General features: G+C 40.8%; 1 protein-coding gene across 1 annotated transcript in view; it reads right to left on the reverse strand.

Moving 5' to 3' along the window:
- FANCM (FA complementation group M) overlaps window positions 1-15931 on the reverse strand; it is an 811954-nt gene that overhangs the window by 14359 nt on the left and 781664 nt on the right. The window contains exons 19-20 of the mRNA XM_053697678.1: window positions 9622-9728; window positions 8449-8970 (exon numbers count right to left, since the gene is read on the reverse strand). Coding sequence (XP_053553653.1) covers window positions 8449-8970; window positions 9622-9728 — 629 coding nt within the window. The remainder of the gene's footprint in view (window positions 1-8448; window positions 8971-9621; window positions 9729-15931) is intronic.

Here is a 15931-nt window from a genome sequence, read left to right on the forward strand (position 1 = left end):
AAACCTGTGAGGCCATGCTGGAGCTACCAGCAGAACAAACGAGCATTCCTTCAGAATCTTGGAGATCACTCTTGGAAGAAGAACTAGAGGCGGAAAGATATAAGCAGGATGATACTTCCAAGGAAGTGACAATGCATCCACTGCTTCCGCTTGAGGATCCCTGGATCTGGACAGATACCTGGGAAGTTTCTTGTTTAGATGAGAGGCCATCAGATCTATTTCTGGAAGTCCCCACATTTGGACAATCTGAAGAAATACCTCTGGGTGAAGAGACCATTCGCCCGGATGCAACGTTTGGCGACTGAGATAATCCGCTTCCCAATTGTCTATACCTGGGATATGAACCGCAGAAACTAGACAGGAGCTGGATTCCGCCCAAACCAGAATTCGAGATACTTCTTTCATAGCCAGAGGGTTGTGAGTCCCTCCTTGAAGATTGATGTATGCCACAGATGTGACATTGTCTGTCTGAAAACAAATGAACGATTCTCTCTTTAGAAGAGGCCAAGACTGAAGAGCTCTGAAAATTGCACGGAGTTCCAAAATATTGATTGGTAATCTCACCTCCTGAGATTCCCAAACCCCTTGTGCCGTCAGAGACCCCCACACAGCTCCCCAACCTGTAAGACTTGCATCTGTTGAGATTACAGTCCAGGTCGGAAGAACAAAAGAAGCCCCCTGAACTAAACGATGGTGATCTGTCCACCACGTCAGAGAGTGTCGTACAATCGGTTTTAAAGATATTAATTGAGATATCTTTGTGTAATCCCTGCACCACTGGTTCAGCATACAGAGCTGAAGAGGTCGCATGTGAAAACGAGCAAAGGGGATCGCGTCCAATGCAGCAGTCATAAGACCTAGAATTTCCATGCATAAGGCTACCAAAGGGAATGATTGTGACTGAAGGTTTCGACAAGCTGATATCAATTTTAGACGTCTCTTGTCTGTCAAAGATAGAGTCATGGACACTGAATCTATCTGGAAACCCAAAAAGGTTACCCTTGTCTGAGGAATCAATGAACTTTTTAGTAAATTGATCCTCCAACCATGATCTTGAAGAAACAACACAAGTCGATTCGTATGAGATTCTGCAAAATGTGAAGACTGAGCAAGTACCAAGATATCGTCCAAATAAGGAAATACCACAATACCCTGTTCTCTGATTACAGACAGAAGGGCACCGAGAACCTTTGTAAAAATTCTTGGAGCTGTTGCTAGGCCAAACGGCAGAGCCACAAACTGGTAATGCTTGTCTAGGAACGAGAATCTCAGAAACTTATAGTGATCTGGATGAATCGGAATATGCAGATATGCATCCTGTAAATCTATTGTAGACATATAATGCCCTTGCAGAACAAAAGGCAGGATAGTCCTTACAGTTACCATTTTGAATGTTGGTATCCTTACATAACGATTCAATATTTTTAGATCCAGAACTGGTCTGAAGGAATTCTCCTTCTTTGGTACAATGAAGAGATTTGAATAAAACCCCAGCCCCTGTTCCAGAACTGGAACTGGCATAATTACTCCAGCCAACTCTAGATCTGAAACACATTTCAGAAATGCTTAAGCCTTCGCTGGATTTACTGGGACACGGGAAAGAAAAAATCTCTTTGCAGGAGGCCTTATCTTGAAGCCAATTCTGTACCCTTCTGAAACAATATTCTGAATCCAAAGATTGTGAACGGAATTGATCCAAATTCCTTTGAAAAAACGTAATCTGCCCCCTACCAGCTGAGCTGGAATGAGGGCCGCACCTTCATGTGGACTTAGGAGCTGGCTTTGATTTTCTAAAAGGCTTGGATTTATTCCAGACTGGAGATGGTTTCCAAACTGATACCGCTCCTGAGGATGAAGGATCAGGCTTTTGTTCCTTGTTGTGACGAAAGGAACGAAAACGATTATTAGACCTAAATTTACCTTTAGATTTTTTATCCTGTGGTAAAAAAGTTCCTTTCCCTCCAGTAACAGTTGAGATAAAAGAATCCAACTGAGAACCAAATAATTTATTACCCTGGAAAGAAAGGGAAAGCAGAGTAGACTTAGAAGACATATCAGCATTCCAAGTTTTAAGCCATAAAGCTCTTCTAGCTAAAATAGCTAGAGACATATACCTGACATCAACTCTAATGATATCAAAGATGGCATCACAAATAAAATTATTAGCATGTTGAAGAAGAATAATAATGCTATGAGAATTATGATCTGTTACTTGTTGCGCTAAAGCTTAAAACCAAAAAGTTGAAGCTGCAGCAACATCCGCCAAAGATATAGCAGGTCTAAGAAGATTACCTGAACACAAGTAAGCTTTTCTTAGAAAGGATTCAATTTTCCTATCTAAAGGATCCTTAAAGGAAGTACCATCTGCCGTAGGAATGGTAGTACGCTTAGCAAGAGTAGAGACAGCCCCATCAACCTTAGGGATTTTGTCCCAAAATTCTAATCTGTCAGATGGCACAGGATATAATTGCTTAAAACGTTTAGAAGGAGTAAATGAATTGCCCAAATTATTCCATTCCCTGGAAATTAATTCAGAAATAGCACCAGGAACAGGAAAAACTTCTGGAATAACTACAGGAGATTTAAAAACCTTATCTAAACGTTTAGATTTAGTATCAAGAGGACCAGAATCCTCAATTTCTAATGCAATTAGGACTTCTTTAAGTAAAGAACGAATAAATTCCATTTTAAATAAATATGAAGATTTATCAGCATCAACCTCTGAGACAGAATCCTCTGAACCAGAAGAGCCATTATCAGAATCAGAATGATGATGTTCATTTAAAAAGTCATCTGAAAAATGAGAAGTTTTTAAAAGACTTTTTACGTTTACTAGAAGGAGGAATAACAGACATAGCCTTCTTAATGGATTTAGAAACAAAATCTCTTATGTTATCAGGAACACTCTGAGTATTAGATGTTGATGGAACAGCAACAGGTAATGTAACTTTACTAAAGGAAATATTATCTGCATTAACAAGTTTGTCATGACATTCAATACAAACAACAGCTGGAGGAACAGCTACCAAAAGTTTACAGCAGATACACTTAGCTTTGGTAGCTCCAGCACCAGGCAGCGATTTTCCAGAAGTATCTTCTGACTCAGCTTTAACATGGGACATCTTGCATATGTAATAGAAAAAACAACATATAAAGCAAAATTGATCAAATTCCTTAAATGACAGTTTCAGGAATGGGAAAAAATGCCAGTGAACAAGCTTCTAGCAACCAGAAGCAATAAAAAATGAGACTTAAATAATGTGGAGACAAAAGTGACGCCCATATTTTTTTATCGACAAATAAGACGCCCACATTATTTGGTGCCTAAATGCTTTTGGCGGCAAAAATGACGCCACATCCGGAACGCCGACATTTTTGGCGCAAAAGAACGTAAAAAATTACGCAACTTCCGGCGACACGTATGACGCCGGAAACAGAAAAAAAATTTTGCGCCATAAAAGTCCGCGCCAAGAATGTCGCAATAAAATGAAGCATTTGCAGCCCCCGCGAGCCTAACAGCCCACAGGGAAAAGTCAAATTTAAGGTAAGAAAAAAATTGTTTTATTCAAATGCATTATCCCAAATATGAAACTGACTGTCTGAAAATAAGGAATGTTGAACACATATATTTAGAACTTTATAAAAAAGTGCCCAACCATAGCTTAGAGTGTCACAGAAAATACGACTTACTTACCCCAGGACACTCATCTACATCTACATGTTGTAGAAAGCCAAACCAGTACTGAAACGAAAATCAGCAGAGGTAATGGTATATATATATATATAAGAGTATATCGTCGATCTGAAAAGGGAGGTAAGAGATGAATCTCTACGACCGATAACAGAGAACCTATGAAATAGACCCCGTAGAAGGAGATCATTGAATTCAAATAGGCAATACTCTCCTCACATCCCTCTGACATTCACTGCACGCTGAGAGGAAAACCGGGCTCCAACCTGCTGCGGAGCGCATATCAACGTAGAATCTAGCACAAACTTACTTCACCACCTCCATAGGAGGCAAAGTTTGTAAAACTGATTTGTGGGTGTGGCGAGGGGTGTATTTGTAGGCATTTTGAGGTTTGGGAAACTTTGCCCCTCCTGGTAGGAATGTATATCCCATACGTCACTAGCTCATGGACTCTTGCTAATTACATGAAAGAAACGGCATCCGCTGCTTGTTAAATCTACCGCTTAGTCTGAAGTTTTATATTTGTAACACTCAGTATGTGGATTTTATTTTAAATAGAAGAAAAAAATAGTGTTTTTTTTATCCGATTAATCGATTATGAAACTAATCGTTAGTTTTATATATATATATATATATATATATATATATATATATATATATATATATATATATATATATATATATATATGTAGAGATCTAGAAAGATAAGCGCACAAAAACATAAATTATGCTTACCTGATCATTTCATTTTCTTCCATGGGAAAGAGTCCACAGCCGCATTCATTACTTTTGGGAAATAAGAACATGCCACCAGGAGGAGGCAAAGACACCCCAGCCAAAGGCTTAAATACTCCTCCCACTTCCCTCATCCCCCAGTCATTCTGCCGAGGAACAAGGAACAGTAGAAGAAATATCAGGGTGAAAAGGTGCCAGAAGAATACAGCAAAGTATCAGGTAAGCATAATTTATGTTTTTCTTCCTAATGGGAAAGAGTCCACAGCCGCATTCATTACTTTTGGGAAAACCATACCCAAGCTAAAGAGGATACTGAATGTCAAAACGGGAGGGTAAAATAGGCGGCCCATTCTGAGAGCACCAAGCCTGAAACCACTACCCAACAAAAACCCTGCTTCGTCCGAAGCCGAGAAAACTTTAAAAAGGAAAGGCCCCAAGGACACTGACCAGCAGATAGTCCAGAAGCATAGCTAGAGACCCAACTGAACCAACAGTCCTCCAAGAGACAACGTCGCTCAACAGTCGGTCCCTCACCGCTCATCCTTCTCTAAAGAGGGGAACACCAGCCTAAACTCCCCAAGGGATAGGGCAAGGAAGAACCAAAGTGAAACCGAAAAGGTCACCACAAAATCCATAAAAGGAAAACCCCCAATAGCGAGCCCAGATCACAAAGGTCCAAATGGATCCTGACAGACAAGGGGAGGCTACGCCCAGACCAAGCAGAAACCAGAGGTTTAGGACCGGGCATCTAAACAGAGAAACCCTTCTCTCAACATTGTGCAAAGCACCGAAAGACAACTGAAGGAGTCCTCAAATCGTCAAAACTAAGAATACTAAAGTATTCAGACAAAAAAGAACGCGTAACAGACCCGGACGAAAAACCCTGAGTCAAGAACACGCAGCCATCATCAGGATGGCACAGAAGAATACTTGCTGAGAAGTAAAAAGCGGTCAGCAAGAGAACAGATTGCAAAAGAAAACTCCCAGACAGAGAGCACACGCTAGGCAATCGAAGTTGCCAGACCTACACACAGGGCTCCAAAAGGGGAAGCACAGAACCTCAACGAGGCCCACTGCACCCCCAAGAGAGAGAGGTTACACCCATTACCCGGTGTATGGTAACCCTGGACTTTCTGCTTGCAAGCCCAGAGAGCTAGCTACTATGCCAACCTAGATCCTGAAGATGACAACGCATCTCAGAACCCACTCCCAGCCGGGTCAGCCCAAGCATCGGCAGGTCTGAAACAGGGGAGCAGAAGAACCCCAACACCAGCTCAAAAACGAGCAGAAGAAAGGCCACAGCCATCCCAATAGAGCACGGGACTCAACTCCTTAGAAACAGACAACAAGGCTGTAGACCCAAAGGAACCTAACAAAAGGCCCACCATAGTTTCGACACGGAGCCAGCAAGACTCCAGATGGAACGTAACAACCCAGAGAAAAACAGAAGATGAAAGGTTAAATCTCAATTCCAACCTCCTAAATCCAAGAGAATCCCTAGAAAAAGGACCACACCTCCATAAGAAGGAGAATAAGCCCCCCACCCTTAAAAAAGGGATGGGGCCAAAAAGGCAGAGCACCTGCCCACAAGACACAAAGCCACAGGCTAAAGGAGAGATCAATCTCCAATGCAGATGAACTTAGAAGGAATCCCCCTAAGGAATTAACTTGCTTACACACATCTAATGTGCAATAGCTGCAGCAGAGACACTGCAAACCCATTCACCTGCAAAGCAGTAAATCCATAAGGTTACCACAGCAAGCTGACCAATGGAAACCGACCATAAAGGCGTAAGTCCAGCCCAATGAGCATCAGCACTCAGACAACCTGGCCAACTGTGACCAGATCAATTAGTCCAAGTAAAAGGACATAGCCCAAGTTCCCAGGAACTGGGGAACCTGAACCAGCCCTAAAGCCAAAAAAGTCCGGCAACAACTCCACAAAGGAAAACACTGAGCGAAGCCTCAGCAACCGGAAGCACCAGGGAGAAGACAGATCCGAGCCCCCCAATTGATTAAACAAACAATATCCAAGAACTTAACACCCGGTCTGATATAATAAAACAGACCACAGGGAGATATCAATGCAATATCCAGATCAACCCGGATAACAAGATAACTCGTAAGTCCTGACCCAAGGAAAAAACCACCCCTTGCCAAAGTTCAATGCTCCAAAGGAGCTAAGGCGTTAAAAGTCGTACAACGACACTAGAGCCCATAGACTCTCAAACAGCCGCAGGACACCAAACAAGGGGATACCTCGAGGCCAAAATCACTCGAGCAAAAGCTGGTCTCTGCATCACCTCCATACAATCCGAGGATCATAGAGAGAAAAGGACGCATAGCATCCCCAGCTCTGAGCAGAGCCCAAGGAGACCACACCCAGTGCCCCTAACAGGAAATGACCATGTCCCGGAGGGGAACCCAGGTCCCTAAAAGGAGACCTAACTCACATGGAGACAACAGAGGAAGACCAAAATGTCACATAAAAAACAGCTAGATAGTACACAGTCAATGTGCAATAGGTGCAGCTGGTCACATTCTGCAACCCATCCGCTGCAAGGCAGCTGAACTACCCAATAAACTACTAGCTGCTGAGAACTAAGTCCAGAAGGACAATTCCCAGGGTCTCAAAATAAAAAAGGTCAAACCGCCCAACTCAGCGGCAAGAGGGCGCAAGCCCACCAACCCTCCACTACATGGGAAGGAGCTCTAGGATCTGACAACCCCAGACACAAGAGAGAGAGACGCAGCGGAACTCCACTGACCCAGTCATCCAAATTGAAAGCTATAAGGACTGAGACAATCCCTCCTGCCTCACGGACCCACCGGTCCTCTAGAATGCTTAGTTGAACACAGAGAATAACATGAGCACTCAGCGCCTCTACCGGACCAGTCAAGCAGAGCGGTGCCACATGTCCGAACAGCTACCAGACAGAATTGAACCCAAACAGGACCAGCCTGCAATCCGGGTCCTAACCGTCAAGCCGCATAAATCCTCCCTCAGAGGGGAAGAAGGAAAACAGACAAAACATCCTATCGGATGAAAACAAAATACAAGGCAACCCGTAGGTTAAAGCCCAGATTAGGAGTTAATAGGTGTAATATAGTATTTGTGATGCGGGAGGGTGGCGGTTTAGGGGTTAATAGGTAGTTTATGGGTGTTATTGTACTTTTTTAGTTATGTACTGTAACATTTTAGTTATGAGTTTTGTGAAACATTTTAGTTATGAGTTTTGTGAAACATTTTTGTTTCCCAAAATCCATAACTACTGGTCTCAGACCACAGAATGGATCGTGTCGGTATAGGCTGTAATGCAAGCATTTTCGCCGGACTGCGTAACCTGTGATATAGCGCTATGGAAAATTCCGCACTCAAACGTAATTTTTTTAAGTGTGGAATGGACTTTGCGTTACAGGCTAAAATGCTTGCGGCATAGCTATACCGCCGCGACTTATGTAATATGCGTTATATGCCATTCCACGTGTAATGGCCAATTTTTCAGCGGTATAGCCGTACAGCACAATAACGCAAAACTTGTAATCTAGCCCATAGTGAGTAAAGAAATTACACAGATAAAATAGTAAAGAGAATGTATTCAAACAGTTATATAATTTACATTATATTTACATAGATTCCTTAAATACATATAAAGCAACTCTTTCCAAGCACAAATATTCTTACAGCTATTAAATACAACTTAGTCTCAATCAGTGTCAGAATAGCACAGGTATAATAAAGTTGTTTCAAAGCTTTCAGTTATAATAGAATGTTTCGGTGAGTGAGAAACTGCCCAAAATGTAGATAAATATAACCACTGTTTCCAACCATCAATCTAATAAGTTGCACAGAAATTGGTTTCACTGATCCAGTAATGTAGCACACATCAATGGAACCAAAGAGGTGTTTGATTGTTTTTTCTACAAATGACAGTTAATATGTTATCTAACTGATTTAAAGCACCGTGGTTTAAAGAATTCTCCATTAAATACAAAGTTAATATTTTAATATCATAAAATACCTTGTCTGCTGGGAGGATGATTCCATCTGAGGTTTTCTGTTTAGTGATAGAATGAGATGTATTTTCTGCCTGGAAATCCAATGCTTCAGACACAGAAGCTTTGAGATTCAGCCTTGCCTGGCACCTATCCCTCAAAGGCACATCAAAGCCACTCTTCAATGGAGATGGAGGATCTGTCGCCTGAGCTAAGAATGATGGTTTAGCAGCAGCAGAAGAAACATTCGTCCTCGTATCAGATACTACTTCAGGTTCTTCCTCACTAGAATCATCATGAATGATAATCCTGGAAGGTTTCTTCTTCTCAGGACGTTTGATATCACTATCACTGAATGTCAGTTTTTTCATTTGCAGCCTTCGTCTAGTGCAGTACTGTTTTCTACCCTCAACAAAACTGTCTTGTTGAAGAAGGTCTATATTAGCAGTTACTTCCTCCTCACTGGATTGCAGCTCAATGTCCTCTTCATCAATTTCTTCATCAACACAGAAACTATCTTCCATGTAGCTTTCATCCTGCTCTGGAATCTATGTAAAAAATTGTGATGTTACAACTAGTTCATAAAGTTTACCACGGAAATATAAACAAAACCTTGGTTTTTCATGCAAACTTCCTGGTTCACTTAATTAAACTATCATTTATTCTCAGTCTTCCTTTATAACATGTCCCAAGCTGCTAAAAAATCATGGTCTGTCCCAATTTTGAATCAAACTCTGTTTATTTAAAATAATAATAATTATGCACCGCTAATCTGCAATACCCATAATGTGTTGTGGGTTTTTGAATGCTGGTGCACATGGTCATGAATAATGTCCTTTATCAGTTTATATTAATGCAAATTTAAAGAATGAACGGAAGAAGAATCAGCACATTATAAAAACATTTAAAACTCTCCCATGCATACTTCTTAAAGCAGGGTTATTTAGTTTCAGTCCTAAACACAAACCAAAAGGTCAGATTTTCAGGATGACCTGGTTACCGGCTATTACTGAGCAGCTGATAAAACTATTTGTGCTGTAGTCTAAATATCCTACCTATTTGTAGATCCTGAAAACTGGAAAAGATTTACATTGACTTACAGTATCCATCAATTAGAATGATTTATTTTTAAACAAAGTAAAGTACTAAGAGAATACTTTTAATATTTTAATTTATAAGTTAGCAACCTCCGCACTTACTTGTGAAAATATAGCCATTGAAGGTTTTTTTCTTTGCACCATTTTAAAAGGATTGGAAACAACAGGGCTACGAACTGACTTCAAGTACACACCAACCATCTCTGAGTCTAAGAATAGAGATCAGAAATAAACATAAGAAACAATGAAAGGTATTGAACCTCAGCCCAAGGGGGTGGGCTATTTAACCATATACAAATCAAGGGATGAGAGGAGGAATTAAAAAACAAAATTTATGCTTACCTGATAAATTTCTTTCTTTACGGACATGGAGAGTCCACAACGTCATTCCAATTACTAGTGGGATATTCAACTCCTTGCCAGCAGGAGGAGGCAAAGAGCACCCCAGCAAAGCTGTTAATTGTAACTTCCCTTACCCATAATCCCCAGTCATTCAGCCAAAGAAAAATGGAAAAAGAAGAAACACAAGGGTGAAAAAGATGCCTGAGGTTTACTCAAAAAACTGCTGAATTATAATTAAAAAAGAGGGCGGGGTCATGGAATCTCCATGTCCGGAAATAAAGAAATGTATCACGTAACAATACATTTTGTTTTCTTTCCTATGACATGGAGAGTCCCCAACGTCATTCCAATTACTAGTGGGAACCAATACCCAAGTCAAAGTACACGGAATGAACAGGGCGGGAGACAAAGGCAGGAGGACCTAAACAGAAGGCACCACCGCTTCAAGAACCTTTCTCCCAAAAGAGGCCTCAGCCGAGGCAAAAGTAACAAATTTGTAGAATTTGGAAAGGAATGCAAAGAGGATCATGTTGCCCCCTTGCAAATCTGTTCCACAGAAGCTTAATTTTTGAAACTCCAAGATGAGGAGACAGCCCTTGAGGAATGAGCTGTAATTCCCTCAGGAGGCTGCTGTCCAGCAGTCTCATAAGCAAAACAAATCATACTTCTTAACCAGAGGAAAAGAGAAGTAGAAGTGGCCTTCCGACCCTTACGTTTTCCAGAGAAAACAACAAACAGGGCAGAAGATTGCCGAAATCTGTATTAGCTTGTAGGTAAAAAATTTACACAACATCCAAGTTATGCAAAAAAACAATCCTTATGAGAAGAAGGGATCAGGACAAAAAGAAGGAACAACAATTTCCTAATTGAAGTTTCAATCAGACACCACCTTAGGGAGAAAACACCAAATTAGAACAAATGACCGCCTTATCTGCATGAAAAATAAGTTATGGGGATCCACACTGCAGAGCTGAAATTTCAGAACTCTGGAGCGGAAGAAAGAGCAAGGAGAAACAGAAACCTCCAAGACAACAACCTTATATCAACAACATGCAGCGGCTCAAACCGAGCCTGCAGCCAAACTTGAAAAACTATAATAAGACTCCAAGGAGGAGCAACAGGTTTAAACACAGGCCTGATACTGACCAGGACCTGAATAAAAAAACTTGAACATCTGGAAAATCTACCAGCCGTTTGAGCAAAAGAATAGACGGTGCAGAAATCTGACCTGTCAGAATACTGACTGACAAACTTTTCTCCAGGCCATCCTGAAGAAGCGAAAAAAATACTTATGGTGAATCACAGGTTTACAAGCCTGAAGCATAATATCAAAGACCGCTGCCGAAAAACCACGTCTAGACTGGACTAGGCGTTCAATCTTCAAGCAGACTGCTTCAGAGAATCTAGAGTTAGGAGGAATGGACCCTGATTTAGAAGGTCCTTCCTCAGAGGAAGCTCCAAGGTGGAAGAGATTACATCTTCACCATATCCTCAACCAGATCCTGCATGCCAGGCAGGAGCTAATAGAATCACAGACGCTCTCTCCTGCTTGATACAAGCAATGACTCGTGGAAGGAGAGCAAATGGAGGAAACAGGAATACTAGTCTGAAATTCCAAGGAACCGCCAAGACATCTATCAGAGCAGTCTTGAACTAGAACCGTTCTTCGAAAGCTTGGCGTCTTGACAAGACACCATCAGATCCAACTCTGAAATCCCCCACCTGATGGTTATCCTTGAGAACACATCGAGAAGGAGTGCCCAGTCCCCGGGATGAAAAGTGTGTCTGTTCAGAAAAACCACCTCTCAATTGTCCACTCCTGGAATGTGGATGGCAGACAGCAGACAATCGTGAGCATCAGCCTACTGATTGGGCTTGTCAGGGATATGAATCCGGGACCTCTTGCACCCAAAGCGAGAAACATAACCCTAGACAAACGAGCCACCAGAATGTGAGTCACCTACTTCATGACCAAGGAACTCAGAGTTCCTCCCTGATGGTTGATGTAATCCACTGAGGAGATGTAGTCCAACTGGAATCTGATAAAACGGACTAAAGATAATTGAGGCCAAGCTGTCAAGGCATTAAAGATTGCTCTCCATTCCAAAATGCTTATGGGAAGAGAAGACTCTTCCCAAGACCACATGCTCTGAGGTCTTAGAGAATCCCAAACAGCAACCCAGCCTAACAGGCTGTCGTCCATAGCCACAATCCCCTAGGAAGGTCTCAGGAAGCAAGTGCCCTAACACAAAAGGTCCTGTGAAATCCATCACGAGAGAAGAGCTCTAGGTAGAGGATCCAGATTTATCCTTTGTGAGAAATTTGAATGGTCTCCTTTCCATTAAATGAGCATGCAAGCTGCAGAGGTCTTAAATGGAACCGGCAAAAGGAACAATATCCATGGAAGCCACCATCAGACCAATCATGTATTAAGCCACTGATGGGCGAATAGCAAACTGGAGAGAAAGGCAAGAAGCATGAAGTTTCGGTTTTCTGACGTCCGTCAGGAAAATATTCATGGACAGGGAATCAATGATTGCCCCTAGGAAACACACTCCTGAAGTTGGAACTAGAGCACTCTGTTCAATATTCACTTCCACCCGAAGGAACGTAGAAAAGATAACATCTCGTATGAGATTTTGCTAGATGAAAAGATGACGCCTGAACCAAGATGTCAACTAGATAAGGCACCACAGCAATTCCCTGGGATCTAATCACTGCCAGAAGAAACGTTGTGAATATTCTGGGAGCCGTGGCAAGACCAAACGGAAGGGCAAAAAACTGGAAATGCTTGTCCAGAAAGACAAACCTTGTAAACTGGTGAGGATCGCTGAAAATGGGAACGTGTAAATAAGCATCCTTCAGGTCTAAGGTCGTCATGAACTGACCTTCCTGAACCAAAGGAAGAATGGAACGAATAGTCTCCATCTTGAAGGACGGAACCCTGAGGAATTTGTTGAGACACTTTTGGTCTAGGATGGGACGGAGAGGTCCCTCCTTTTTGGGAACCATAAAAAGATCCTAGCCCTTATTCATCTCCTAGGACGATAGTCCATTATGCAAAGAGTATGTCCCTTCAAAGAAAGAGAAGGACAAAAATCTAAAAGTTAGCATATACCTGCACAGCAGAATACTGCAAACATACAGCAGAAAAGGATTCAAATAAGCAAAGAGAATGCTTATAGCAATTTCAATCCTATGGTTTACTGCATAGAGAAAAGATAAACCATGAAAAATAAATTCCAAAACATACATTTAGAATTATTCACATGAAAAATAAGCAGAGAATGCTTATAACAATCTCCCGTATATATTATAACCTGAGTTTAAGCTACTTGCTAAATGGAAATCCAAGCTGAAACTCTCTGCTCCACTCAAATATATCCTTTTTCATTTGGGGTGGGGGCATGAGCATCCAGAGGCGGTGTGACACCCCTGGAAATTGCTCCATGTAAAGAAAACTTTTAAAAGCTTTGTTGGTGTTCCTTGACACCATCAAGCAGGAATTAATCTCCTCTGATGGTGTCATCCCCGTCGCGCTGCAACTTCTTACAGTGCCGACGGAGGAGGAGTTAAATTACAATCTCCCTACGCACGTTTTGTAGTACTAATGGAAGATGCTTCCATTCTAAAGCCAGTAGAGTTTGGTATAGTCTTGGCTTGAAATAGTGGAATTAATGTATATATAAAAAAAAGAAAATCTTAAAAAAAAATTCTCTCTTATATTTAATTTATTTTCTTCCCTTTAACTGTCTCTTTGTAGTAGTTTTCCAAATTCCTTCAGATGGACTTACATCACTGTTTGTCTTCCTCCCCTCCATCTTCTTTTTTAATTAAATATTAATTATTTTTCATTCTAATAATTTTATTCAACCTGAATTCCAGTAATTGCCATCCAGTTGATCAGGCATATCTCACCAGTATTATAGTAATTGCCAGTAACATCAGTCGTGGTTAGCTCACGTCCATATCGAGAGCTTTTTGATATAAACTTAATTTATGACTCCAATGTCTGTCCATGATCATAAGAAGTTGTGAATAATTCCTAACTGGGGAGGTAACTTGGAAGTTGTGTGGTCCTTTTAAACATAATTCTTTTCCCCCCACATTCTGCCACTCTGTTTCCAGCTCAAAAGTTGGCACCCGCCCTTCATCTGTCATTTGAAAGTATTCTCTCAGTTCTGTCATTCAGTTACTTAATTCCAAAAAATAATTCTTAAAAATGTGTAAATATATACATAATGTAAACTTAGCTATGGTTATACTAGTTATGTACAGTATGTGTGTGTATATATATATATATATATATATATATACACACACACTAATACACACACTATATATATATGTATATATATATATACAGTATTTATATATATATATATTTACATACACACACATTATAGAGGTTTGTACCTTTAAAAAAAAAAAAATTAATGTTAGTGGTCTCTGAGGTCCGAAAGGTTGGCGACCCCTGCCCTAGACCTCGCTAAACATCTGTTCTTTGTGAGAAGTCATCAGATACACTTCCAGAAGACCCCATATGTCTACAACCTGACTGAAGAGTTGCAGATGAAGAGACCATTCCCCTAGGTGAAGGGATTGATGACTGAGAAAGTCTGCTTTCCAATTGCACACCCCTGGAATATGAACTGCAGAAATAATACAGGAATTGCTTTCTGCCCAAATCAGAATTCAGGAAAACTCTGTCATCACAAGAGAACTGCGAGTCTCCACCAGATGACTAACGTAAGACTGCTGTGACATTGTCTGACTGGAAATGCAGATAAGTCTTTATCTTCAAGAGAGTTTCTAAATATTTATGGTAAACTTCGCCTCCTGAATTACCCACACTACTTGTGCTCTCTGGGATCCCCAGACTGCACTCCAACCTGAAAGACTTGCATCTGTCAAGATCAAAGTCCAATTTGGGCAGACAAAGGGTTCCCCCAGAACAATGGACAGATGATTGATTCACCAGGAAAGGGATTGTCTTGTTTTGGCACCCAAATTAACCTTTTGAGCCAAATGAGCATACAAAGCTACACAGGCCTCATGTGAAAACTAAGCAAATGGAATTGCATCTTAGGCTGCTATCATCAGACCTAAGACTTCCATACAAAGAGCTACAGAAGGATAAGGAAATGGCTGAAGATTTAAACAAGCTGAGAATAACTTCATCCTTCTCTGTTTTGTCAAAGACTAAGTCATAGAGACTGAGTCAATTATTACACAGAGAAAAGTAATCCTGGACTGAGGGGGCAACATTTTGGAATGTTTATTTTCCAACTATGCTCTTGATAAAACAAAAAAAAAATTGTTGGTATGAGATACTGCTAAGTGAAAAGATATCATCCAGGTAAGGAACCACTGACATACCTTCATAACTCGTTGTTGGTAACTTGCGACGTTGAGTCGCTTTATACAAGTATAAAAACAGAATGGGGTTGTAAAGCAGTAGCTTATTTTCTTGAGAAAAACTCAGAGATAAACGTAGAAACGAAGGATTTTCTTATTAAACTGCTTAAATTTGTTTTAACCCATAATTATTTTGTATTTGATGACAAATTCTTTTTACAGATATGTGGCACTGCCATGGGCACTTCATGTGCCCCCACCTACGCAAATATATATCTAGGCTGGTGGGAGGAAATGGTAGTATTTCATGAATCCCTTACTAATTTCCCCAAATATATCTCCCATTGGTCTAGATATATAGACGATATTGTGTTTATATGGTCTGGACCGGGGGAAATATTAGAGGAATTTATTCAAACACTCAATGATAACCCTTTTGGCCTTTTTGACATTCACATCTAGTGAAAGCAATGTGCAATTCTTGGATTTAACCATTAAAAAGGTTGACAATAAGCTTGGAACTGATGTTTATAGGAAACCAACGGCCACTAACAACATCCTACACGCATCCAGTTTTCATCACCCCTCAACTGTTAGAGGTCTCCCATATGGGGAATATCTAAGAATTAGAAGGAACAGTACCACACTAGAGTCATTTAAAAAGGCAGCATTTGATTTAAAACAAAGACTTTTACTACGTGGGTACTCTAAA

This window comes from Bombina bombina, chromosome 1, assembly GCF_027579735.1.
Source record: "Bombina bombina isolate aBomBom1 chromosome 1, aBomBom1.pri, whole genome shotgun sequence".
NCBI classification, from domain to species: Eukaryota; Metazoa; Chordata; class Amphibia; order Anura; family Bombinatoridae; genus Bombina; species Bombina bombina.